The sequence below is a fragment of the Micromys minutus genome (genome assembly GCF_963924665.1).
Source record: "Micromys minutus genome assembly, chromosome: 26".
In the NCBI taxonomy this organism is placed as follows: domain Eukaryota; kingdom Metazoa; phylum Chordata; class Mammalia; order Rodentia; family Muridae; genus Micromys; species Micromys minutus.
The window spans coordinates 5,897,822-5,924,272 of NC_137961.1; the positions used below are offsets into that span (position 1 = coordinate 5,897,822).

The following is a 26,451-nucleotide window of genomic DNA, read 5'->3' on the forward strand; positions in this document are numbered from 1 at the left end:
CTAAATAATTGGATTCCACTTCCTAGCAGCAGTGGTGGACTTTAGACCCTCCTCTTTATTTTTCTTTTCCCAAGCACACTCCTTTCGGCGCAAGGGGAAAGTACGGCGAGACACTACCTATAGCATCGTAGGAAATGTGGTTCCTCTGACTCTTTTTCTCATGGGCCATAGAATGGGGGCGGGGGGGGGGGACAAGATGGGGAGGGCGAACTACAAAAGAGATCTAGCTAAAAATACAACTACCGACAAGCTCCGCGAGTCAGCGACTTCCTTTCTGCCCCCACCTTCCGAGGGCCTTTCCTCTTCCTCCTCCCCGCGTGCGTCGAGTCGCTTTGCATCACGGTATTTGAAGTTCTTTCTGGACGGAAGCCCCATAGCACTCCTTCGCGAGAGAGGAGCCGGAAGACTCTCGTTCCCAGAGGGCAGAGCGAAAGCGACGCCTGCGCAGTCTCCGTGAGGGCGTGTATGTCTGTGTCTGAGGGAGAGAGCGAGAGTGAGTGAGTGTGAGTGCGGGGTGGGGTGGTGGCCGTTACGTTCGGGGCAACGGCTAAGGCAGTGGAGAAGTGAGAAGAGAAACAACGTCCGGCGCTTCCGCCTTCGCCTAGGAGGAGGAGGAACTGGTAGGGAAAGGAAAGCCATTCGCCCTGGGCCTGGACTAGACCTCGTCGGGCCGGCGGAGGTCTGGCTATGTGCCTTTGAGGGTCGCTTGGGACGCAGAGCGAGAGCCGAGCGCGATGTCTCAGCCGCCGCCGCCTCCTCCGCTGCCGCCGCCACCGCCTCCCCCCGAGGCTCCGCAGACTTCGTCGTCCCTGGCGGCGGCGGCTTCTCCGGGGGGCCTTTCGAAACGAAGGGACCGGAGAATCCTTTCCGGGAGCTGCCCGGATCCCAAGTGCCAGGCGCGTCTCTTCTTCCCGGCCTCGGGTTCTGTCAGCATCGAGTGTACCGAGTGCGGACAGCGGCACGAGCAGCAACAGCTGCTGGGAGTGGAGGAGGTGACCGACCCGGACGTGGTGCTGCACAATCTGCTGCGGAACGCGCTCCTCGGGGTGACGGGGGCTCCCAAGAAGAACACGGAACTGGTAAAGGTGATGGGCCTCTCTAACTACCACTGCAAATTATTGTCGCCCATATTGGCACGCTATGGAATGGACAAACAAACGGGCCGGGCCAAGCTTCTCCGGGACATGAACCAAGGCGAACTGTTCGATTGCGCGTTACTCGGTGACCGGGCCTTCCTCATCGAACCAGAGCACGTCAACACAGTGGGCTACGGCAAGGACCGCTCCGGGAGCCTCCTGTATTTGCATGACACTCTCGAGGATATCAAACGGGCCAATAAAAGTCAAGAATGCCTCATTCCAGTGCATGTGGATGGGGATGGACACTGCCTAGTGCATGCTGTGTCTAGGGCTCTAGTAGGCCGAGAGCTCTTCTGGCATGCCCTGAGGGAGAATCTTAAGCAGCACTTTCAGCAGCACCTAGCCCGATATCAAGCCCTGTTTCATGACTTTATTGATGCTGCCGAGTGGGAGGACATTATCAATGAATGTGACCCTCTGTTTGTGCCACCTGAAGGTGTCCCCTTAGGCCTGAGGAATATCCACATTTTCGGCCTTGCCAATGTGTTACATCGTCCCATAATTCTCTTAGATTCTCTCAGCGGCATGAGAAGCTCTGGTGATTATTCAGCCACCTTTCTACCTGGGCTTATACCTGCAGAGAAATGCACTGGGAGAGATGGTCATTTGAACAAGCCAATCTGTATTGCGTGGAGTAGCTCTGGTAGAAACCATTATATTCCCTTGGTAGGCATAAAGGGGGCTGCCTTGCCCAAACTACCCATGAATTTGCTACCTAAAGCATGGGGTGTACCTCAGGACCTTATTAAAAAGTACATCAAGCTTGAGGAGGATGGTGGCTGTGTTATTGGAGGAGACAGAAGTCTGCAGGATAAGTACTTACTTAGGCTGGTTGCTGCTATGGAAGAAGTCTTTATGGACAAACATGGTATCCATCCTAGTTTGGTTGCTGATGTACATCAGTATTTTTACAGAAGGACTGGAGTGATAGGAGTTCAGCCTGAGGAAGTTACAGCAGCTGCTAAAAAAGCAGTAATGGATAATCGCCTTCACAAGTGTTTGCTTTGTGGTGCCCTTTCTGAACTTCATGTCCCTCCTGAGTGGTTGGCTCCAGGAGGGAAACTGTATAACCTGGCAAAAAGTACTCATGGACAGCTGAGGCCTGACAAAAATTACAGCTTTCCCTTAAACAATTTGGTTTGTTCATATGATCCAGTGAAAGATGTTCTGTTCCCAGACTATGGATTGAGTAATCTAACAGCTTGCAATTGGTGCCATGGCACATCTGTGCGAAGAGTCAGAGGAGATGGCTCTATTGTATATTTGGATGGAGACAGAACTAATTCTAGGTCTACTGGTGGCAAGTGTGGTTGTGGATTCAAACACTTTTGGGAAGGTAAAGAATATGACAATCTTCCAGAAGCTTTTCCTATCACTTTGGAGTGGGGAGGAAGAGTAGTCAGAGAAACAGTATATTGGTTCCAGTATGAAAGTGATCCATCTTTGAATAGTAATGTTTATGATGTTGCAATGAAGCTTGTTACCAAGCACTTTCCAGGTGAATTTGGGAGTGAGATCCTAGTTCAGAAAGTTGTCCACACTATATTGCATCAGACTGCAAAAAAAAATCCAGACGATTACACTCCTGTAAATATAGATGGTGCTCATGCTCAGAGAGTTGGAGATGCGCAAGGACAAGAATTGGAGTCTCAGCTACCAACTAAAATTATTCTTACTGGACAGAAAACAAAAACTTTGCACAAGGAAGAATTAAACATGAGTAAAACTGAAAGAACTATTCAACAGAACATCACAGAACAAGCTTCTGTGATGCAGAAACGGAAAACAGAGAAATTAAAACAAGAGCAAAAGGGGCAGCCCAGAACTGTTTCTCCAAGTACTATTCGTGATGGGCCTTCATCTGCACCTGCCACCCCCACCAAGGCTCTCTACTCACCTACCACTTCTAAGGAGAAGAAGATTCGAATAACAACTAATGATGGACGGCAGTCCATGGTCACTCTTAAGTCTTCAACAACCTATTTTGAACTTCAGGAAAGTATAGCCAGAGAGTTCAACATTCCTCCGTATTTACAGTGTATTCGATATGGCTTTCCTCCTAAAGAGTTAATGCCACCCATGGTAGGAATGGAAAAGGAGCCAGTTCCTTTACAGCATGGTGACAGAATTACAATAGAGATCTTAAAAGGCAAAGCAGAAGGTGGTCCATCCACTGCTGCACACTCAGCTCACACTGTGAATCAAGAAGAGATTGCTGTTACTAGCAGACTGTCTTCCAAGGAACTTCAGGAACAAGCTGACAAAGAAATGTACTCCTTATGTCTTTTGGCAACATTAATGGGTAAGAGCAATTGAACTCTAATGGTATATTTTAATTTTGAGTATAAACTACTGAGTTTTTTTGTTGTGGAGAGGAAAAAAAACTTACCATAAGTACTTGATTCTATACATAGGAGAAAATTATTTTCCTTAGTGTTTGGTAGTAGATATTAATATGATTATTTAGTGAATATTAAGACAGCATGATACTACAGAATGAAAGTAGTTACTCAATTGTTACCATATTAAATATATCTTATTTCAAAACTTGCTTAAAAAACAAAATAAATGTATTTATAGTTAAAGCCCTTTTTCTCCCTGCCTGAGCTCTTAGGTCTTTCCATCTTGATTCTTTTTCATTTATTTTTAATTTCATTTTCCTGTCTGTCATGTGATTCCAGGACTTCCTGTTTGATGAATTGCAGTTTCTGGTGTTTATAGTCTCATTGCACTCCCACCTGCTAGTCTATCTCCTCCATTTCCTGTTCTTCCTTCATTATGTTTTTCTAATGTGTACTCTGGGTTTTGTGTTTAATTTTATGGCTCAATGTCTCTGCCATAATTGCAGTGAATAGCTCGTAAGAAACAAACAAGAAAGATGGCAATGGGGATAGAAATTTCTTTTTGATAATTTAGTATAAATTAAAGGAAAACATATTATCAGCTAAATAAGCTAATGTCAGCCTTTAGATGATGTGGGATCCTGCCTAGTGGTATGCTTTTTACATTATTTACTTAACCTTTGTCTTTAAGTTGGTGTTAACATGCCTTACACAAGCAAGTTTTCAAGTATGAAGTAAGATTTAAAGGTTAGTTGTTAGAACAGACTTAATTTTGTTGAGATTAGAATTTTTAGCTAGAAAAGTGCTAGCTTTTGATTCTGTTTTCTCAGACTACTAAATAGTAGTAAATTGGGCCTTGGCCTACATTAATGATTGTTATTACTGGTTTATTAAGTTGGGAGCCTACTAGTTCATGGGAGATATAAAAATGATACAAATTTACAACTTGATATTGTTGATTTTATGTTTGGTAGGCATAAAAACTGAATTGGAGAAACTAACCTAGGTATTTTCCATATTTCTGAGACATGGTTTCTTAGAGACTTCGAGGAATAGAGGACTGCCTGTATGATCTTGGGAATCAGAGGGCACAATTTGACTCTAATTTGGCTCTAATACTTATTAGTGATTTCAGAAAACTATTAACTCCTCAATGCTTCAATTGCTTCTGTACAAAAAAGATCACTTGTAGTTGATTTGAGCATGGGTAAAGTATTCCCAGGACTCTGAAAATAGCAACCTCACAAAATGGTCAAAATTATGTACATACAGGAAACATTTTAAGACTGGCAGTTTCCCAAGTTAAAACAGGATGATAATGTCTGTCTTTAAAGAGGATAAACTTGAACATTTATGTGGTGAATATCTCCTGTTGACTTTGTATATCCAGTAGCTAGTGCCTAACCAGTAGTAAGCAGTTTGAATGGTTTTATTTTGTTTTTAACTGTCTAAAGAAAGACTGTATCTGCAGAAATGGAATGGAAGGTCAGCACTCAACATTGAAAAGGAGTCTGAAAAGCAGAATTGTCAATGCTTGTACACTGTTGTACAAAGGAGAAATATATCACCTGGGGTTCATGATAATTCTGGTAACTAGAAAGGTAATCTTTGCTGAAGAATAGGAATATTTTTGTGAGTCCTTTATGGATTTGGCCTCTCTGCCATAATATCTCTTTACCTGATTCCATGATTCTATAAGAGCATTTACTTTTACCATTCATTTAGCATCATTTGGTCAGGTGAGAGTATAGGTGAAGATCCCATTTACTCCATTGTGGATGGATCCATTTTATGATGTGATGAGCCACATCATAAATCAGTAGTCTTAAGTCTTTGCTCAGCATGGTGATATATTCTGTAATGAAAGTTAGTAAAAATATTAGCTTATAGTTACTTTTCAAAAAAAATTGATTTAAGCCTCCTGCTTCTAATTTTCTAGGAACTAGTTTAGACTATGAGTTCCCCAATATACCACCTTCTATTCTGATCCTTTGCCTCTTCTTTGGTATTTACATGGCTGTCAATAAGCCATAAGATTTTATATATATATATATTACCAACACAAAATTTAATTATAAAGGTGTATTTTGCTAATTTAAAGTAGTAGCATTTGAGATATTTCTGCTTTAAGAAATAACACAAGCCTGGTATGGTGGTGCAGACATGTAATCCTAGCACTCCAAGCACTTGGAAACATAAGGCATAAAGATCATGTCTTGAGCCTGGATTACATAGCAATGCTTTATCTCCAGTGATGACAGCAACATTAAAAAAAATCATCAAAACCCCAAACAAGCTAAGTACTAAAACTGGCTGCTTTGGTATATTAGTCTTCTCTCTCTGATTGTTTTTAGTCATATAGAAGGTACTCTTTAAGTGTAATGTGCTTGTAAACATACTAGTTTTAGAATAATTATATACATATGACCATATATATAGTAATTTGGTGTTTAGATTGGTGATGCTAAAAAATAATAGCAGTTATTTGGAAATTTGCAAATTACAAAAATGCAGAAATTAACTGCCTCTACTATGCTTGTTTAGAAATAGCTTGAAAATCAAGCTTTACAATATTTATTTACCTTCTCACTTACTGAATTTTGAATATATCCTCTCAAGTTTGACCAACTTTTGCTTACTATTTTAAGTAGATCCTCTTTATTTTTATATCCTATTCATTTTCCTTACAGCACCCATTATAAACTTAATGATCTTATTTGTTGGTTTATTTATTTATTTGCCCCTTCCTCACTAGATTTGAAATCTACAAACATAGAGAATATAACCTGCTTTTTCTTTGATTTATTTACTTATGTATATGAGTACACTGTAGCTGTCTTCAGATGCACAAGATCCATTGCAGATGGTTGTGAGCCACCACGTGGTTGCTGGGAATTGAATTCAGGGCCTCTGGAAGAGCAGTTGGTGCTCTAACCACTGAGCCATCTCTCCAGCCCGAATATGACCTGTTTTAATGGATGTTTTATCACCTAGTACAGTCCTGCCACATTTTATGATGCCAAGCAAATGCTTAGTGAATAAACACAGATTAGTTCATCAAAATGAATGTATGCTGTGAGCCTGAGACTATATTAGAGGTACAAAGATGAATGGAGACAGTTCCTGCCTTCTGTAAACTATTTATCTATTGCTATGCTAAAGTACCATGACCAGGGCCACTTAATAGGGAAAAGGACTTATGGGTCCAGAGGAATGAGAGAGGATATCACCATTGTGGCAGAGAAATGTGACAATATGCAGGTATGACATTTACAGCAGTAAGCTGAGCCGTCCCATCTTAAAAATGGCAGCAGGAAGCAAAGAGCTTACTGGGAATGGCACAGGGAGGTTTTGAAACTTGAAAGCCCTCACTTAGTTGACAGACTACCTCCAGCAAGCCCCACACATCCTAAATCTACTCAAACAGTACCACCATCTCGGAACCAAATAATCAAATGCTGGAGACTGGGGATGTGGCAGAGGCATTTCTCATTCAGATCATCACAACTTGCCTGGAAGGGTCTCTGCTGATGAAGTCTTCTGATTTCATAACTTTATCAAACACGACCAACCTTCTTTTCTATAGACATAGAAAATGATAAGCCTCAAATATATCTGTCATAGCATTTTAGAAAAATTTCTTACTTGATTGCACAAAAGAGAGGGGGGGGGGAGGAGGGAGGGGGAGAGAGAGAGAGAGAGAGAGAGAGAGAGAGAGAGAGAGAGAGAGAGAGAGAGAGAGAGAATGTATTTGTGAAAAGTACTGACTTATAGTAGCCAGGTTTGTATTTTTCCTCTTTTCAGGCTGATTTTGTTTTTTAGCTAATGGTTTCAGATGTTGCAATTTATCATGCTGGGGAGGGTGTAATAGAGCACAATTTATATCATGAAGGCCATGGGGCAGAGGAAAGGACTGTTTTGAGCTTTTATTTGTTTTTGTGGTGCTAGGATTGAACTTAGGCCCTTATTTCTTTCTTTCTTTCTTTCTTTCTTTCTTTCTTTCTTTCTTTCTTTCTTTTTTTCTTTCTTTTTCTATTAGATATTCTCTGTATTTACATTTCAGATGTTATCTCCTTCCCCCAACCCCATCCCCCCCCCACCTCCTCCCATTGCCTCCATGAAGGCGTTCCCTCTCCCAAACACCTTCTCCCACCTCTCTTTTCTCCTTTTGTTTTTAAGTATAATATTTATTAAATAGATTTTGTATTATACCAACAGAATAATAATAGTTAGCTTTGTATGGGGCATTCATGGAAATAGTTACAGTTGCTTTGAAATATATAATGGTAGTACAAAATATAATAATATTTTTCCTGTGATATTTTACATGTAAATTTTTTACCTTTTATCCAAACCATTGAAGTTTACGGTTTTTTATAGACTGCCATCTTCATTACTTATATAGTGTTTAAGTCAACCCCCAACCATGGCTTTGTAAAATATATAATTTCTTGTAAATCACTTATCTATATTTTATTATATGGTAACTATAATGATCTACCATAAGAATTTGGCTCATTTCTTTTTTGCTTATTATTTTCTGATTATCATAGCATTATTAAGAGATAAAGATAGGTTTAGTGAAAACAAAATTTGACTGCAGTTTAGTAAAAATGGCCTATTTCATCTCACTACCAACTTTTGAAAAATGGAGAAGCTTATTGGATTTTATTATACTGTTTTTCTTCCTGAAAGGACTGAGGCTTTTTACTATATACTTTAAAAATATGGGGTCTACTTAGATCAATCCCCAGTACCCAAATCCTTCATAACACTTGTAATTTCTTTTTTACTTATTGGTGAAGATCGTACTGGTAGTTGAATCTAAGATCTCATGCATGCTTAGCAGACATGCTTCTGCTTACTAAGCTCATCATAATACCTCAGGATTTTCTAAAATCACATTTGGAACCCAGATGTTTATTTTTTTTAGGTGACGTTGGATCTCTATTATTATTTTTTTCTTATATTTTTCTTCAAATGTTAGGTAAAAGTTTGAAATCTAGATCTAGATCATACTGTTATTCTTTATTACCATTGAATGGTTTTACTTATATGTAGTACATTTGTAGTGAGAATAGTCATAAAGTTGGATATGTCTTACTATACATTGCAGGCAATTTATGTAGTTATTATGAAGATTAAGTCAGTAACTTTCTATGATTCAGCCATTTGATATTTTTTACTTTCATTTTCTTCCAAAGAATTCCAATAAAGTAACGTGGTAGTTTTTGTTTTGTTTTTGTTTTGTTTTCCAAGATACAGTTTCTCTGTGTAGCTCTGGCTGTCCTGGTACTCACTTTGTAGTCCAGGTTAGCTTCAAACTCACAGAGATCTGCCTGTCTTTCCCTGGAATTAAAGGTGGATACTACCACACACTGCCTTGAAGCAGGGTTTTTGATGCGAATTTTAAAAAATTAAAAATTGCTTCTGAAATAGAGAAAAAAAAAAACCCAGTAGATAAAGTAGAAGAAAATCATCTGTAGTACTTTTGCTATACATATCTCTGTTTTTAGAGGAGAATGAAGGCTCTAGGAAGGATTCCAGAAGAAGACAGTGAAAAGAGGTTATTTATGGCGGTATATTTTCTATCTTCACACATAGTATATTAACTAGAAATGTTTTACTTTTGTACCATGAGAAACAGCTGACTATCAAGTAACACTAATTGAGAGACTATCACAGAAGACTGTGTTGATAGAATGGAGACCTCACTGTGATATTATTCCTCTTCTCTTAAGAGGTTGCCTTAAGAGATGGAGCCACTTTTTGTTTTTGCTGAGTTTAATTTCTTCGTTCTGGAAACAGGTGGTACTATTGGTTAGGTTTTTCAGATTTGGTGGGAGAAGCAGTTATGTTAATTCCATTTTTTTCCTTCTTTTCTTGCATGCATGTCTGTACCACTTGTTTGTCTAGTAACTCCAAAAGCCAAAAGAAAGTGTCAGATCTCCTGGAACAGCTGATTATAAGTTGCCAAGTAGGTGTTGAGAGTCAAACCCAGGTCCTATAGAAGAGGAGCCAGTGTTCTTAACTGCCGAGCCATTCATCTCTCTAGCCAAAAAAAAAAAAAAAAAAAAAAAAAAAACACCTCATTTGTGGCACTCATTCTAGGTGTTTACCCAACAGTATTAAGAATGCAGTTGTTCAGCACTTTGCTGGGTCCTGGGTTTAGAAAGTCTAATGAACCACTGATCTTTCCCTGAATCTGAAAACCTTTTAGTTTAAAAGAAGAAAGACGAAGTAAACTAAATTAGCCAGCAGTATAATAGTGGTCGAGGTATTTGTATAAATGCTGACACACACATGTGCACATGCTCCACACCACATATGTGGAGGTCAGAGGACAGCTTGAGGGAGTTCATTCTCCTCCCACCATGAGGGTCCAGGGATTGAATTTGGGTTGTCAGGATTGGCAGTGTGTTTCTTTACCTGACAAACAGTTATTGAATTTTAATTATCCTTGAAACTGCCTTTTAAGGAATACATAACAATTATTGGCCTTATGACACTGGAACAGTTAGTTTGTGTTGCATCATAAAAATCAAGGCAGAGGGAACTGGGCTTGATGGTGCATGTAATTAATTCCGTCACTCAGGAGGTAGAAGAAGAGGAGGGATGATTGGGAGTTCTAAGCTAGTCTCAGTGAGACCCTGTCTCACAACAACCAAACAAGTCCAGGTAAGGTGTGGCGTGAGGATGGTAGAGGAAGACTAGCTCTTGTATTATATAGAAAAGGATCTTACTTTTATCCATGTTCTTTTTCTTTTTTCCTCCCTTATCCTTCTTTTTTAGACATTGTCTAACTTACTGGCCTTAGGACTCCTTGTGTAGCTGAGGATTTTCTTTGGACTGCTTTGCTTCAGTATAGGAGATTTAACTCTACATGAACAAGGGAGTTGGGGAGGACAAGACTCAGGGAAAAGCAGTTGTGTGGGAGCAGTGTTCTCAGCAAGAGACCAAGCAGTAGTAATATAGATGGAGGAGGTGCCATGGGGAACTTTATGTGACTATGGGGGACTTACACAAAGATCCTGATCTCTCCTATCTTCTCTTACCAAGAAAGATAACTTACTGGAGGTATTTATATACCTAAGGAAATAATTTCTCTCTCTCTCTTTTTAAAGATTTATTTATTAATTATATATAAGTACACTGTTGGTGTCTTCAGACACACCAGAAGAGGGCATCAGATCCCATTACAGATGGTTGTGAGCCACCATGTGGTTGCTGGGAATTGAACTCAGGACCTCTGGAAGAGCAGTCAGTGCTCTTAACCACTGAGCCATCTCTCCAGCCCCCAAGAATGACCATAATTAAATGAAAGGTTATCATGATAGAAATAAATTTTCTAGATAAAATTTGGTCAGTGTAGCTAGTAGTAGAGGAGTTATTAGTATATTTGATTTTGGGGGATTTGATATTTTAAATCAAACTTTTCTGCATGTCTTCATTTAAATATAGCCATTTTGATAATAGCACTGTACTAATAGTAAAAAGTGTTTGTGTAACTGAATGTTCTGGTTAAGCAAAGGTTCATGTACCAAGGCTTTAAAAATTTTATATTTTAAATTGGTTTACTAAAGATAACTTTAGCTGAATATTACACAGCTTCATATCCCTCTTATGGTATGGGAAAGGATTGCGGACATATGATCAATTAGCATCAGTATTTTCTTACAAGACTCAGGTCCAACAGTATAACAATAATTAACCCACTATTGCCATAAGTTCTTATTTTCTGTGATGTAATTCAATAATGATAAGAATGATGAAAGTATAAAGCAGCAGCACATCGACATAGTTCTTCCATTCTGATGCTTTCAAATGCTAGTATCTTTTTTCCCTTTTGTTGGTAGGAATTGAACTCTGTACCTTTGGCAACAAAAGACAGTATTAATTACTTACGTTTAAACTGCCTACTTATTTTTCTCCCTGGCTAGTTCTTTTTATTCACTTTTAACACACACGTACACAATGCAATTTTATATTCTAGTTAAAAGTGAGTATCTTTTCATAAGCTTTTCTGTTCCTGACCAGTGTTTACCAACAAATTTCCCTTGAGGTACTCTGAAACTTCAAATATATTTTGTTTAATATGCTCAGTACTGGTTTGTACAGTTTTAAGTCTGTTTTTGTTAGCTCCTATATTTAAAAATGTAGGGAACTTATTAAAAATTTAAATTGTTATGGTGTCTTGAAAAGTGACATGGACCTTCAACACTGGGCTAGGCTCCTCAGTGACAGCAGTTGGCAGTAGCTCTCACCTTTACATCCATCCATTGTATCACATCTGTGTCACACTCACACTGGATCTGGGCCCTGCAGTCTCTGTTCTAGGCTGCCTAAGTGTCAGCATAGCCAAGGATGGCACTCTTGTGTTTGAACTCACACTTTGTCTGCTTTTGTCTTTCAGGAGAAGATGTGTGGTCTTATGCAAAGGGACTTCCTCACATGTTCCAGCAGGGTGGTGTATTCTACAATATTATGAAGAAAACTATGGGTATAGTTAAATTCTGATTTTTATTCTTGGATAATGCTTTCATTTAAGCTGTTATAAACTAGAGAACACTCAAGATAGGGGCTCAGTGGGTAGTGGCACTTGCTGGCTAGCTTGACAACCTGATTTTCAGTCCTGGGACCTACGTGGTGGAAGGAGAAAACCAGCTTCTGCAGTTGTCCTCTGATCTCCACATGTGTACCATGGCACATGCATACTCATGCGCGCACGAACACATACACACACACACACACACAAAGTAAAATGTAATAATATTATAAAAGAACAGTCATGATATTTTATTAATACAGCTGGGCATAGTACCACATGCCTGTATAGTCCAAGTTGAGGTATTGATTCTGGAGAACTCCTTGAGCCCAGGAGTTCCCAACTAGCCTGGGCAACATAATGAGACACTCCACCACCTTTCTTATTCTTTTTTTAAAATCTAGTTTATTTCTTTGTTGCACCTTTTTTTCATAATATCTTTATTGGTTATTTGGAATTTCATGTCATGAACCATGATCACACTTCCCAGTCCTCCCAGATATCCCCCTCCCCAACCCTTCTGGCTTTATTCCTCCCACTCCTTAAAACCCCCAAAATAAATCCAGTTTGTGTTCCCCATATACTCACTGGAGCATGATTAAACTCCCAGTGGCCAGCCCCTGAAAGAAAACTTGAGTCCTTACCTACCCACACCCCTGCCAGAAGCCATAAGATGTGGAGAGCTATACTTTAGCAATCTTTAACACAATTTTTTAAGATTTCTTGTCAGTGGCTTTCTGCCTAGGCTGTTACTTTTTGGGGGAGGTGAGGTTGAGGTGGGGGTAGGAGTTGTCATAGAAGCCTTCCAATGTCCCTTTTTATTATTAATTGTGAGTCTGTAGTCATGGATACTACTGCCAAATATCTTCTTTGCCCTTTATTGTCAGCGGGAGCGTGGATGATGGGCTTCCACATGCATGGGCCATGGGTATCCACATGAGATGCCCCACTTCTTAAAGACTTATTTTATTTTAAATTATGTGTATACATATGTGTGTGCACATGAGTGCAGGTGCTCTGAGACACTAGAAGAAGGTGTTGGGTTCCCTTGAGCTGGAGGGACTTTGGGCTGACCCTATGCTAGGAACTGCACTTGAGTTCTCTGCAAGAGCAGTGCATGTTCTTAACCACTGAGCCATCTCCAGTCCAAGAGACACCCCCCTCCATATTTTCTAAAAGTGTTTGCATGTTTGTTTCTTTCTTTTCCTCTAGTGCTAGAGATTGAACTAAAGGCTTCACTCATGTTAGGCTAGTGCTCTACTACTGAGCTACATGTATGTGGGTGTGTATATATGTATAAGTATCGCACTACTGAGCCATATTCCCAGCCTTGTGTATAAGTATGTGTACATACATATATATGAATGTGCCTATGTGTGTGAAAGCCAGAACAGAGCCTAAGGTGTCATTCATTCCTCATGTGCTACCCACAGGTTTTTCTGTTTGTTTTTTAAGCTAAGGTCTCCTACTGGCCTGGAACTTTGCAAGTAGGCTAGGCTATCTGGCCAGGGAGCCTTAGAGACCCACTTACCTGTCTCTTCAGCATTGGGATATTAAACATGTGCCACTTTTTAAAAACATATGTTCTGGGGATTGAACTCAGGACTTCACGCGCTGTACTAATAGATCCATTCTCTTCCATCCTCTGTGTGTGTGTTTATTTATGTACAATTTTTTTTCTTTACCAATCTGCCTTGTTATTATCCTGCTGTGGTCAGGTATGTTTTCTGCAGTATAATTAATGCATGTCTATGTTGTTTTCTTGCTTCTATTTGAACCTTAAGGATGAAAGAATACAAACTGTGAAATTAGAGGCAGAACTGATTATACTGCTTGTGACTGTCCCAGAACCAGATAATTCGGTATTTTTATTGTTTTGTTTTAGTGGTGACTGGCATATCTTACTTATTTTTAAGTTTCAGGACACAGTTTGTTTTACGTTTAACTTTGTTTATAAAAATAAGTACACTTAGGATTTAAAGATCTTGGAAGAGAAATTGGCAGGGCATATATTGGTATTGTGTATAAAAGTGATTGTGTGTGTGTGTGTGTGTGTGTGTGTGTGTGTGTGTGCATGGGTACACATGTGCCATGATGCAGATATATGATGTACATTGGTCTCCCAATCCAGTTGTCAGGCTTGTTTGCTAAGCAATTTTCATATGCTCAGTCATCATGCCAGCCCAGAGAAAGGCACAACAGTGTCATATACGCAAAATATTTGGAACCAGAAACATTTTGGATTTGGGGGAACTTAGGGACACTTTGCATATATATCATGATCTATTTGATGGAACGCAAGTCAAAAATTCGTTTGTATGTTCTACCTGCCTTAAACATATCACCTGCAGATAATCTTATACTACCTCCTTATGTAATTTTGTAGTAACATAAAATAATTTTTTTAAATCAAATGAAGCCAGTTTCATAGTGTGGAATCTTCTACTAGTGGCATTATTTTGTGCTGAAGAAAGTTTCAAATTTTGGCACATTATGGATTTTGGATTGTTGGATTAGAGGTGCTCAGAACCTGTATATTCTTTAATACAATGCATATGGATTTTGATAATACATGCAGCCATGTATCAACCCCAGTAAAAACACAGAATACCTTCCATCAGTCCAGATTTTTAGCTAACCCCCATTTCTCAGTCCCCCTACTCTGACAATCACTGATGTGTTCTCTGAGTTCATTTATTTTCCTTTTTCATATTGCTGTAGTAGGTGACTTTTTGTGCATGGTTCCTTTTGCTTAGAATGGGTGTTGGGAAATTAGCCTTAGGGACATACCACATCTGTTGCTTGTGAAATTTTGTTGGCATGTAGCCATATTCCTGTATACATACTACTGTTGCTGCTTTTGCACTAGAATTGAATAGTATTTGAGATCTTACAGTCTATTATAATCAAAAGATCCTAACATTGTCCTGTAGAGAGAAAAGCCTTTTTCTGTTTTGTTTTAAATTATAGAAAGGATTTTTATTTTTGCATATGGAAGTTAAATGTCTGGTCTATGGTATAGTAAATAGCCTTTTTGCTAGTTAGGTCCTGAGGTAGTATAGGACACAACATGGCAAGAAACAAGGGTAATGAATATGTCTTATTTCTGTTTTAGTGTATATTGGCAGCTATTAGTTAATTTCATTTTCATTGCTGAATAATATTTCATTGCTTGAATGTATCACATTAAAAAATTAATAATAGGGGCTGGAGAAATGACTCAGCTGTTGATTAGGAGTGCTTTTTGCTCTTGCAGAGAGAGAGGATCAAAGTTCAGTTTCCAGCATTGACTTTGGGCAGCTCACAGTCCTTTAATTCCAACTCCAGGGAACATGTTGCTATTTTTTGGCCTGTACAGGCACCCTTATACATGGAGCATAAGATCACAGACAGACAGACAGACAGACAGACAGACACACACACACACACACACACACACACACACACACACACACACACATATGTCTAAAAAAAGATTTCAACCAAAAGACATTTGAACTCTTCAGTTTTTAGCTACTGTGATGCTAGCCCTGTAAACATTTATTTTGTATGTACAGGTTTTGTGTTTATGTAAGCTTTTCTTTTTTCTTTTCTTTCTTACTTCCTTTTCTCTACTTCCTCTTCCTCCTCCTCTTCTTCCTTTTTCTTCTCCTTATTTTTTTTAAATTACTTATTTATTTTATGCATGTGAGTACACTGTCGCTGTCTTCAGACACACCAGAAGAGGGCATCAGATCCCATTACAGATGGTTGTGAGCCACCAAGTGGTTTCTGGGAATTGAATACTCAGGACGTCTGAAAGAGCCATCAGTGCCCTTAATCACTGAGCCATCCCTCCAGCCCTCTTCTCATTATTATCATTATCACTGTTATTATTTAAGGTGGGGTTTCTCTAGCTGTCCTGAACTGGCACTATAGACTGAGCTGGTCTTGAACTCAGAGATCTGTCTACCTCTGCCTCTCCACTGCTGGGATTAAAGGCATGGGCCACTACACCTGGCTTCATGTAAGTTTTTTCATTTCACTTTGGTAAATACTTAAATGGAATACATGGTCATATGGTGAGTATATATTTATCTTTATAAGAAACTTCTATGACTGGGGAAAAGGCCCCATTAGTGTAAAGTGCCTGCTTCATATATGTGAGGGTCTGAGTACAGATCCCCAGCCCTCGAGTAAAAAGCAGGGCATGTGGTGTGTTCCTGCAATCCTAGCAGAGACAAACGTTAGTCCTGCAGCGGGCTGTCAGCTAGTCCAGCCAAATCAGTGAGCCATGGGAGCAGTAGAAGGAATCTGTGGAGAATGAGAGGAAGATAATCAATGTTGACCTCAGCTTCTACTTGCACACACATATGTACAGACAGCCACCATGAACATGTACATATATATTACTCACACACTCATACATACACACATACTCTCACTCATAGAAACTTCCATATCATTTTCCAAAGTGATTAGACCATTTTTAATTTCTATTAGAGATCCACCTACATCTTCCTCCTGAGCACTGTAATTAAAGGTGTGTGCCACAATGCCAAGCTTAATTGAAAAGTTATTACTTTAAATTGCGTGGATGTGTATGGGTCTGTGGATGTGAGTGCAGATGCTTCAAATTCCCTGGAATTGGGATTATTGGCAGTTGTGATGCACCAGTAAGGGTCTGGGAATCAAATTGTGGTCCTCTTGCAAGAGCAGTACTCACTTTCAATCACTGAGCCATCTCTCCAGCTCCAGTTGTCTTTTGGTTTGGTTTGGTCTCACTTTGTAACCCTAGCTGGCTTGGAACTCAGAGATCTCTCTGCCTAACACTGAGATGAAGCTGTACCACTTGACTTGAGTTTTTGTTCTTAAAACAAAAGAAATATCTTTTCCTAGGTTTATATAGCATTACCCCACTGTGGTTTATTTGCATTTCTCTAATAAAGTGATGTTTAGAATCCTTTGATGTATTTGTTCTTTTTCTTTTTGTGTTGAATTTCAGTGTTAAATTGTGTTTTTTTAGTATTAAATTTTATGTTTTACACATTATTGATTAAATGATTGTTTAGCAAATGTTTTCTGATAGTCTATAACTTGTCTTTTTATTCTCTTGATATCTTTTAAATATGTGAGTTTTAAAATTTAGATAAAATCCAGTTTAATAATTTTTCCTTTTATAGTTCATGCTTTTTCTGTTTAACCCAAGGCCACGAATGTTGTATACTCTGTTTTATTCTATAAGTCTTACAGTTTTAGGTTTTTATATTTATTTTTCAGGTATATTTTGGACATTAAATATAAAAAATGTCTTAAGTAAGCTGGGTGGTAGTGGTGCATGTCTTTAATCTCAACAGTTGGTATACAGGGATAGGCCTCATCTCTGGGAGAGTTTGAGGCCAGCCTGGTCTACAGAAATAGTTCTGGGACAGCCAAGGCTACACAAAGAAACTTTTTCTCAAGAAAGGAAGAAAAGGAAAAAAAAAAAAAAAAAAAGGAAAAAGAAAAGTTGTAAGTATAAAAAGAAGCTAATTTTTTGATGAGTTGCAAAAGCATCAGTCAAGGTTTGTTCTTAGTTGTGGATGTTCAGTTGTTATTTTACTATTAAAAAGCCTGTATTTTATCTATTGGTTTATTTTGATGCCTTCCAAAAAATTAGTTAACAAGTTATATTTGGAAAGAATAAATTATACTATATGCAAAATATCCTTCAGTAAATTTGCTTTAAAAGTCACTTGAAGTCAAGTGTGACATGTATCTATAACCAGCTACTTAATAAGAAGCTGAGATACTCAGGAAGTTGAGGCAGGAACTTATTACAAGTTCAAGGCCTATTTGGGAAACCTAACAAGACCTTTTCTCAAAAAGGGTTGAGAATGTAGTTTAGTGGTACAACACTTGCATGCATGCATGAATGTGTAAGACTCTGGGTCCAACTTACTAGTATTGCCTAATTATCCAAACCAAACAAAACTGAAGCAATTAACTATGTATATGGGTCTAATTCTAGAGTTTCTTTTCTGTTTTCTCTTTCCCTTTTCTAATGCCATGACTTGATTACTGTATTTTTATAGTGATTCTTGAAATAAATCACTGAATATTCCCTTCTGCCTCCAAATGTTTTTTTGGGTATTTTTGGGCTTTGTTTATTCATACAAGCTTTAGAATCAGGTTATTTCAACAACAACAACAAAAAAAAATCTGGAATTTTTTTTTTACTGTTATTTCACTGACTATATAGACAAATCAGAAACATTTAGTATGTTAACAATACTGTTTCACAATTCTTAAAGATGTTTCTCAATTTACTCTCTTACTCAGATTTTTGTAGTTTTAGTATACAGACATTGTAGGTATTTTATTTTTAATCCTGTTGTTAAGAGATGCTTCTTAAAATTGCTTTTTCTTTTTGTTTTTTAATTGGATACATTTTATTTACATTGCAAATGTTATCCCCTTTCCCAGTTTCCACTCCATAAGTCCCCTATCCTCTCCCCTGCTTCTATGAGGTTGTCCCCCACCCCTACCGCCTCCTCCCTCCCCACCTTGACATTTCCCTACACTGGGGCATCAAGTCTTGACAGGACCAAAGGGTTCTCTTTCCATTGATGCCCAATAAGGCCATCCTCTGCTACACATGCAGCTGGAACCATGGGTCTATTCATGTGAACTCTTTAGATAGTGGTTTAGTTCCTGAGAGCTCTTATTGGTTGGTATTGTTGTTCTTATAGGGTTGCAAACCCCTTCAGCACTTTCAATCCTTTCTCTAACTCCTCCACTGGGGACTCTGTTCTCAGTTCAAAGGTTGGCTGTGAGCGCTGCCTCTGTATTAGTCATGATCTGGCAGAGCCTCTCAGGGGACAGCTATATCAGGCTCCTGTAAACATTTTCTTCTTGGAATCAGCAATATTGTCTGGGTTTGGTAACTATACATGGGCTAGATACCCAGGTGGGGCAGTCTCTGGATGCCTTTCCTTCAGTCTCTGCTTCAAACTTTGTCTTTGTATTTCCTCCTGTGGATATTTCTGTTCCCCCTTCTAAGAAGAACTGAAGCATCTACACTTTGTTCTTCCTTCTTCTTCAGCTTCATGTGGTCTGTGGACTGTATCTCGGGTAATCTGAGCTTTTGGGCTAATATCCACTTATCAGTGAGTGCATACCGTGTGTGTGTGTGTGTGTGTGTGTGTGTGTGTGTGTGTGTGTGTGTGTGTTTGTGATTGGGTTTCCTCACTCAAGATGATATTTTCTAGTTCCATCCATTTGCATAAAATTCATGACATCATTGTTTCTAATAGCTGAGTAGTACTCCATTGTGTAAATGTACCACATTTTCTGTATCCATTCCTCTGTTGAAGAATATCTGTTTTTTTCCAGCCTCTGGCTATTATAAATAAGGCTGCTATGAACATAGTGGAGCACGTGTCCTTGTTAAATGTTGGAGCATCTTTTGGGTATATGCCCAGGAGTGGTATAGGTGGGTCCTTAGGTAGTACTAAGTCCAATTTTCTGAGGAACCCCAGACTGATTTTCAGAGTGGTTGTACCAGCTTGCAATCCCACCAACAATGGAGGAGTGTTTCTCTTTCTCCACATCCTCACCAGCATCTGCTGTCACCTGAGTTTTTGATCTTAGCCATTATGAATTATGTGAGGTAGAATCTCAGTGTTGTTTTGATTTGCATTTCTTTGATGACTAGAGATGTTAAACATTTCTTTAGGTGTTTCTCAGCCATCTGATATTCCTTAGTTGAGAATTCTTTGTTTAGCTCTGTCCCCCATTTTTTAAAAAGGTTTATTTATTTATTCTATGTGAGTGCACTGTAGCTGTCTTCAGACACACCAGAAGAGGGCATCAGATCTCATTACAGGTGGTTGTGAGCCACACCATGTGGTTGCAGAGATTTGAACTCAGGACCTCTGGAAGAACAGTCAGTGCTCTTAACCACTAAGCCATCTCTCCAGCCCTGTTCCCCAATTTTTAATAGGGTTATTTGATTCTCTAGAGTTTAACTTCTTGAGTTCTTTGTATATATTGGATATTAGCTCTCTGTGGCATGCAGGATTGGCAAAGATCTTTACCCAATCTGTTGGTTGCTTTTATGTCCTAATGACAGTGTCCTTTGCCTTACAGAGGCTTTGCAATTTTATGAGCTCCCATTTGTTGATTCTTGTTCTTGGAGCATAAGCCATTGGTGTTCTGTTCAAGAAAATTTCCCCTGTGCCTATGTGTTCTAAGCTCTTTTCCAGCTTCTCTTCTTCTAGTTTGAGTGTATCTGGTTTTATGTGGAGGTCCTTGATCCACTAGGACTTGAGCTTTGTACAAGGAGATAAAAATGAATCATTTTGCATTGTTCTACATGCTGACTGCCCGTTGGACCAGCACCATTTCTTTAAGAGGCTTTCTTTTTTTCATTGGATGTTTTTAGCTCCTTTGTCAAAAATCAAGTGACCATAGGTGTGTGGGTTCGTTTCTGGGTCTTCAGTTCTATTCCACTGATCTACCTGCCTGTCTCTGTACCAATACCATGCAGTTTGTTTGTTTGTTTTTTAATCAAGATTGAATTGATCTGTAATACAGCTTGAGGTCAGGGATAGTGGTTCCCTAGAAGTTCTTTTGTTGTTGAGAATAGTTTTTGCTATCCAGGGCTTTTTGTTACTCCAAATGTATTTTCAAATCGCTCTTTCTAACTCTATGAAGAATTGAGTTGGAATTTTGATGGGGATTGCATTGAACTTGTAGATTGCTTTTGGCAAGATGACCATTTTTACTATATTAATCCTGTCAATCCATGAGCATGGGGGATCTTTCCATCTTTTGAGATTTTCAGTTTCTTTCTTCAGAGACTTGAAGTTCTTGTCATGCAGATCCTTCACTTGGCTTGGTTAGAGTCACACAAAGGTATTTTACATTTTTGTGACTATTGCAAAGGGTGCCATTTCTCTAATTTCTTTTTCAGCCTGTTTATTCTTTGAGTAGAGGAAGGCTACTGATTGTTTTTTCTAGATTGTTTGGCTTTTATAAGTAAAAGATATCTCTACTTTTCACCTGTAAATCTTTTATTCTTTTATTACCTTATTGAAAAGGCTAGTACTTGGAATTCAATATTGAATAGAAATGAAGAACATGATGTTGTCTTATCTTGGATGAAGTTTTTAGTCTTTTTAATGAATATCTTACGTTGAAGACAGTTTCTTTTATTTCCTTATTTATGGATGGTTCCTCTTAGGAATGAATTAGAATCGTGTCAACTGTTCCTTTTCATTTATGGAGATAATTGTGTCATTTTTCTATGTTAGTTTATTGAGAGGGTGAGTTTCAGCAACCGACATTTATTTTGAGACAGGGTCTCATTATGTAGCACTGACTGCCTTGGAACTCACTATGTAGATCAGGCAGGCCTCAAACTCACAGAGATCCATCTGCCTGTGTTTCCCAAGAGCTAGGATGAAAGGCATACCCACGAATTGATTTTTTGTTTAAGTTACTTATTTTCAGTTTTTATTTCATGGGTATGAGTGTTTTGCTTGCATGTATGTATATATACCTTGTGTTTTGAGTAGGCCAGAAGAGGTCATTGGATTTCTTTGTACTGGAGTTACAATGACTGAAATATATTGTGGATGCTGGGAACCGATTTTGCAGGAACAGAAAGTTCTCATAGCAGCTGAGCCATTTCTCTACTCCCAGTGATTGACTTGTTAATGCTGAACAAATTCTATGATATTTGACAAGTGTTTTGTGATTGTTCACGGTGAATAATGATGTTTAGTTTTCTCCTAATAACTATTTGTTTAATCAGAGTAACTTTCTCTTCCTCGAATGGCTTTTAAAAATACTTTTGTTTTCTGTTAGATTTTGTCATCACTTGGTAGATGATGCTAGGTAGAACTGATTGATCAGCAAGGCCATTGTGTGTAGAGTTTTCTTTATTGGACAGTTTTTTTTAAAATAAAGGATTTACTTTATATTTTAAAATTTTTCTGTATATATTTCAGTGTATGTATGCCATGCATGTAAGGGTGCTTTTTGAGGCTAGAAGAGCCATTGGATCCCTTGGAGCTGGACTTACTGGGGTGTTGGGCCACCTGATACGGGTGCTGTCGGCAGGCTTTCCCTGAGCACTGAACCTCTAAACTAGGCTGTACTCCTGAGCTTCTTTCTTCAACATGCCTGCTCATTTCATGCAAGTCGTCGTCAAAGATAGTGGCCTAAGTTGTTTATAATATTCTCTTGTTGTCCTTTAACACTAACAAGACCTGTCACTCTCTCATTTCTGTGTTGGCCATTTGTGCCTCCTCCCTCCCTCTGTTTTGCCACTGGTCTGGCTGATGTTTGGTTTATCAGTTTTATTGGTCTTTTTCAAAGAAACTTTTGAATTCATAGATTTTTCTTGTCCCTTTTGATTGCTTTAGACAGGAAATATGAAGGAAGCTAATTTTTTAGCTATATAAAGCTAATTTTTTAGCTCTAATCCTCTTGTATTTTTGTTGTTTGGCAGTAGATAAATGCCAGTTCTAATAAAGTTCATTAAGGTGTATTTTAATTTGCAAGTTTTTCTTTGATAATAAAGTTTGGATTTAAAGTTTATTTTCCTTCTGGTTCTCTAAGTAGAAGCTTTAGCTATTACAATTTATTTTTCTGTTTTCTAGTTTTAAACATTTTTTAAAATTTTGTTTTGTTTGTGTATTTGTGTGTACACATGTGAACATTCGTGATTCACTGTGCATATGTATCAGAGGACAACTTTTGGAAGTTGGTGCTCTCCTTCCACAGTGGGATCTAGGAATCAAACTCAGGTCAGGCTTTTATGGCAAGTGATTTTATACCTGAGCTACCTTGCAGGGACTGAAAAAAAAGTTTTAAATGTTAGGTATAGAATTGAGACTTGAGACTTGAAATAAAATGGTGTATTTAAAAAATGGTATTGAGACAACTGGATGTCCACATGAATCAGGGAACAGTAGTGGAATATCCAGTCTCTTGGCAGTTCATTGAGGCTGTCTTTGAGCTCCTGATCCTCCTGCCTCCAACTCCTGAGTGCTGGGATTAAAGGCATGACTACCATGCTTTGTTTTTAATAAATACACAGGCACTTAGATCTGACTTGGTATTTCCTTTCTTTCATTTGTGTGGTTTGGTTGGGCCTTAGGATGTGCACAGTGGGAGCCCCTGCTCCCAAGCTACAGCTCTAGCAGCCAGAAACACCTCAGGAGACATTTCTACCCGAAGCTTTATTAATTCATATTTTTTCTACTCTTGAAATTAATATTTGTTTGAAACTATAATTTAAATTTTAGTATATAAAATTGCATTTTCTTATTGGTTTACATTGTAGTTAGGTTTTGTTTGACTTCTTTTCCTAACTTTGCTTAAGATAATGATTTCATATATATATTCTTCATTTCCTGGGAGAACTACTTTAAGGTCTTACTGATGCTCTTTTCTTTTCTTTTCTTTCTTTCTTTCTTTCTTTCTTTTTTTTTTTTTTTTTGTAGTAGAACCAGTTATTTTCTAGCAAATAATTTTTTGATATTTTCTTCCCCCCCACCCCCTCTCTCTTTGGTTTCTGAGACAGAGTTTCACTGTGTGGCCCTGGCTGTCTTAGAACTTACTCTGTAGACAGAGCTGATCTCCAGCTCAGAAAAGGATCTACCTGTGTCTACCTCCTGTGCTGGAATTAAAGACATGCACTAACACTGACTAGCGGCAAATCTATTTTTGAAAGTTGTTCATCTATCAGTTGCCATTCAGAAAATTTAATATTTTGGTCATAAATGTCTTTGTTATGCTTACAATAGTATTGTATACAAAATCATAACATGTTAAATATCTTTTCTTTTCTTTAGGCATGGCTGATGGCAAACATTGTACTTTTCCACATCTACCTGGCAAAACCTTTGTTTATAATGCTTCTGAAGATAGACTGGAGCTGTGTGTCGATGCTGCAGGACATTTCCCCATTGGTCCTGATGTTGAAGATTTAGTTAAAGAGGCTCTAAGTCAGGTTCGAGCAGAGGCTACGACAAGAAGTAGGGAATCGAGTCCCTCACATGGGTTATTAAAACTAGGTAGTGGTGGAGTAGTGAAAAAGAAATCTGAGCAACTTCACAATGTAACTGCCTTTCAGGGGAAGGGCCATTCTCTAGGAACTGCATCCAGTAACCCTCACATTGATCCCAGAGCTAGGGAAACTCTGGTTGTAAGAAAGCATAATACAGGGACAGATTTTAGTAACAGTTCCATTAAAACAGAGCCTCCTGTGTTCACAGCTGCTTCTGGTAACAGTGAGCTTATTCGAATAGCTCCTGGAGTAGTAACAATGAGAGACGGTAGGCAGATTGATCCTGATGTGGTTGAGGCCCAGCGAAAAAAATTGCAGGAAATGGTGTCTTCTATTCAGGCTTCAATGGACAAACACTTGCGGGATCAAAGTACAGAGCAAACACCATCTGATCTTTCTCAAAGAAAAGTAGAAGCTGTGAGTTCTTCTGTGAGGCCTGGGAATCTTCAGACTGGCTTGCCAGAATCTTTTTCTTTAACTGGTGGCACGGAGAATTTGAATACTGAAACAACTGATAGTCGTGTAGCAGAGGTACTGGGAGCAGCATTTGCAACGAGGTCAAAAGCACAAAAGGAAAATTCCATGGAGGAACCTGAAGAGATGGATAGTCAAGATGCTGAGACAGCTAACACGACTGAGCCGATGGACCACTCTTGATTTAATTTAGAGGCTAATAAAGGCAGGATGTTTATTGTGAATATGTAATATTTGTTGGCTGGGCCACATAATTCGAGTAGTCATTAAAAATCTTGTACGTATATAATTCAGAGATTATATCTTGTTATTCAGTGCATGATAGCAAGTGTGTGATTGGCAATAGCTTTAACATACTGCTGCCCAGGCTGGCTCTGAACTCTTGTAAATTAGTTTAGATCTTCTCAAGGGTTTCTTCCACGTGTGTGGTTCATTGGAGGTTCTTTGTCATTTTGATTCCATCGAAAGTCTTAATCTTTCAGACATGAAAATTCTCTTGCTAAATGTTTGGTTTCTGCAGAGACCAGAGTTGAAGAGGAAATGACAGTTTGTACACATTGTCATCAAGGTGGCCGTCCTACATTTCATGAGAATGTTGACTTCAAGTTTACCTGAACTAAATGTATCTTAAAATACATAAAATACTTTATTAGACTACTTAAAAGTTATAACATTATAGAGACAGCTATTGTTGGCAAAAATATCTTGACAGTCTAGAGTAATGATAAAACATTTCCTGATTTGAGCAAAGTTGGGAAGAAATATCTATCCTAATACGATAAAGTCCCTGTGATTCAGTTAGCTGGTCTGAGCCAGCATGATTAGATGTATGCTCTTGTTGATAATATGTTGCCATTATTTTTTTAATCTTGGCCTTGTCAAGTTCCACCTATTATTTTTTAAATATTACATAAGAGAATGACATTTTGTTCTAGAATATTTAAAAATACTGGTAGCAGTAGTTAATTTCTAACTTCAGAGTATGTCAGAGTCACAAAGGATTTATCAGTATGAATGGTTCTATAGTTTTGACACAGTGGTGTGTAAGCCTGTATATGCTAAATGTCTCTAAGCCCCTTTGAACCAAAAATGTTTTCCTTTTTTCTTAAGAGTCCTTAAGATTTTCTTTTTGTTGGCTTCACTTGATGCATAGTTTATTCCAACAAACCATTAGCATTTGCTTCAAGTCGCATTCATTAACTCTCCAGTGCAGCTTCCTCAGAGACTTTCATGCTTATTAGTAAAGCAGCTATATTCCTGAGATTGGTACTGTGCTCTTGTTCTGTTCTCTAGATTTGTATTGTAAATGTATTCCAGTCCATCATCTTCCTTTGTTTACTAAAATTAAGTTGAATTTGAATGACTGAATGACAGATGTGTGTTAATATAATCTCTTAGAGCATTTGAAGCCTGGCTGTCTCTGTTTGCACATGTAACAGATGCAGAGCTGTCTGCAGTTCTACAAAAGTGTATGTCAGAAAATACATTATCAGGTGTTTAAAATCTCTTCCTGGTCACTCCAAAGGGATGTTGTACTCTAACTTTTTCTAGATAAGGGAGGTGTTGTTTTCTTTCTGTGACAGTATCTTTAACTGAGTCTTCAGACTGATTAACCCACTTTGTTAAATGAGGAAGGAAGGGAGAATCTAGACTTTTAACAGTGTAGCTGAGGTTAGGATAATGCATACTACTACTACACACACCTGGATTGTGTTTATCATATCAACTTCGAAATATTTTATCTCCACTCATCCATTTACATTAAAGTACCAGGAAAATTTGTAACTTTTATATTGCTTACTAATTTTGCATGAAGATAGCTACCAAATTCCTAACAATTAGCTGTGTTTTAAATACTCCCCCCCAGTCCCTTCACTAACCACTATTATTTTGGCCCACTCAGCCACTATG

At 38.5% G+C, this 26,451-nt stretch overlaps 1 protein-coding gene across 1 annotated transcript; it reads left to right on the plus strand.

Moving 5' to 3' along the window:
* The first annotated feature begins 535 nt into the window (after nt 1-535).
* Nucleotides 536-25,220, plus strand: VCPIP1 (valosin containing protein interacting protein 1). Its single transcript, XM_080938786.1, has 3 exons — nt 536-3,441; nt 11,895-11,981; nt 23,852-25,220. Exons 1-3 carry the CDS (start codon nt 735-737, stop codon nt 24,721-24,723), a joined length of 3,666 nt encoding a protein of 1,221 aa, XP_080794912.1. The 5' UTR covers nt 536-734; the 3' UTR covers nt 24,724-25,220.
* Nucleotides 25,221-26,451: the final 1,231 nt, after the last annotated feature.

Excerpts from the sequence above, each read along its gene's own strand:
- VCPIP1 (XM_080938786.1), top strand. The coding sequence starts at position 735 with ATGTCTCAGCCGCCGCCGCCTCCTCCGCTGCCGCCGCCACCGCCTCCC. Across the intron at positions 3,442-11,894 it reads TCTTTTGGCAACATTAATGG|GAGAAGATGTGTGGTCTTAT; the intron begins GTAAGAGCAATT and ends TTTGTCTTTCAG. Across the intron at positions 11,982-23,851 it reads TATTATGAAGAAAACTATGG|GCATGGCTGATGGCAAACAT; the intron begins GTATAGTTAAAT and ends TCTTTTCTTTAG.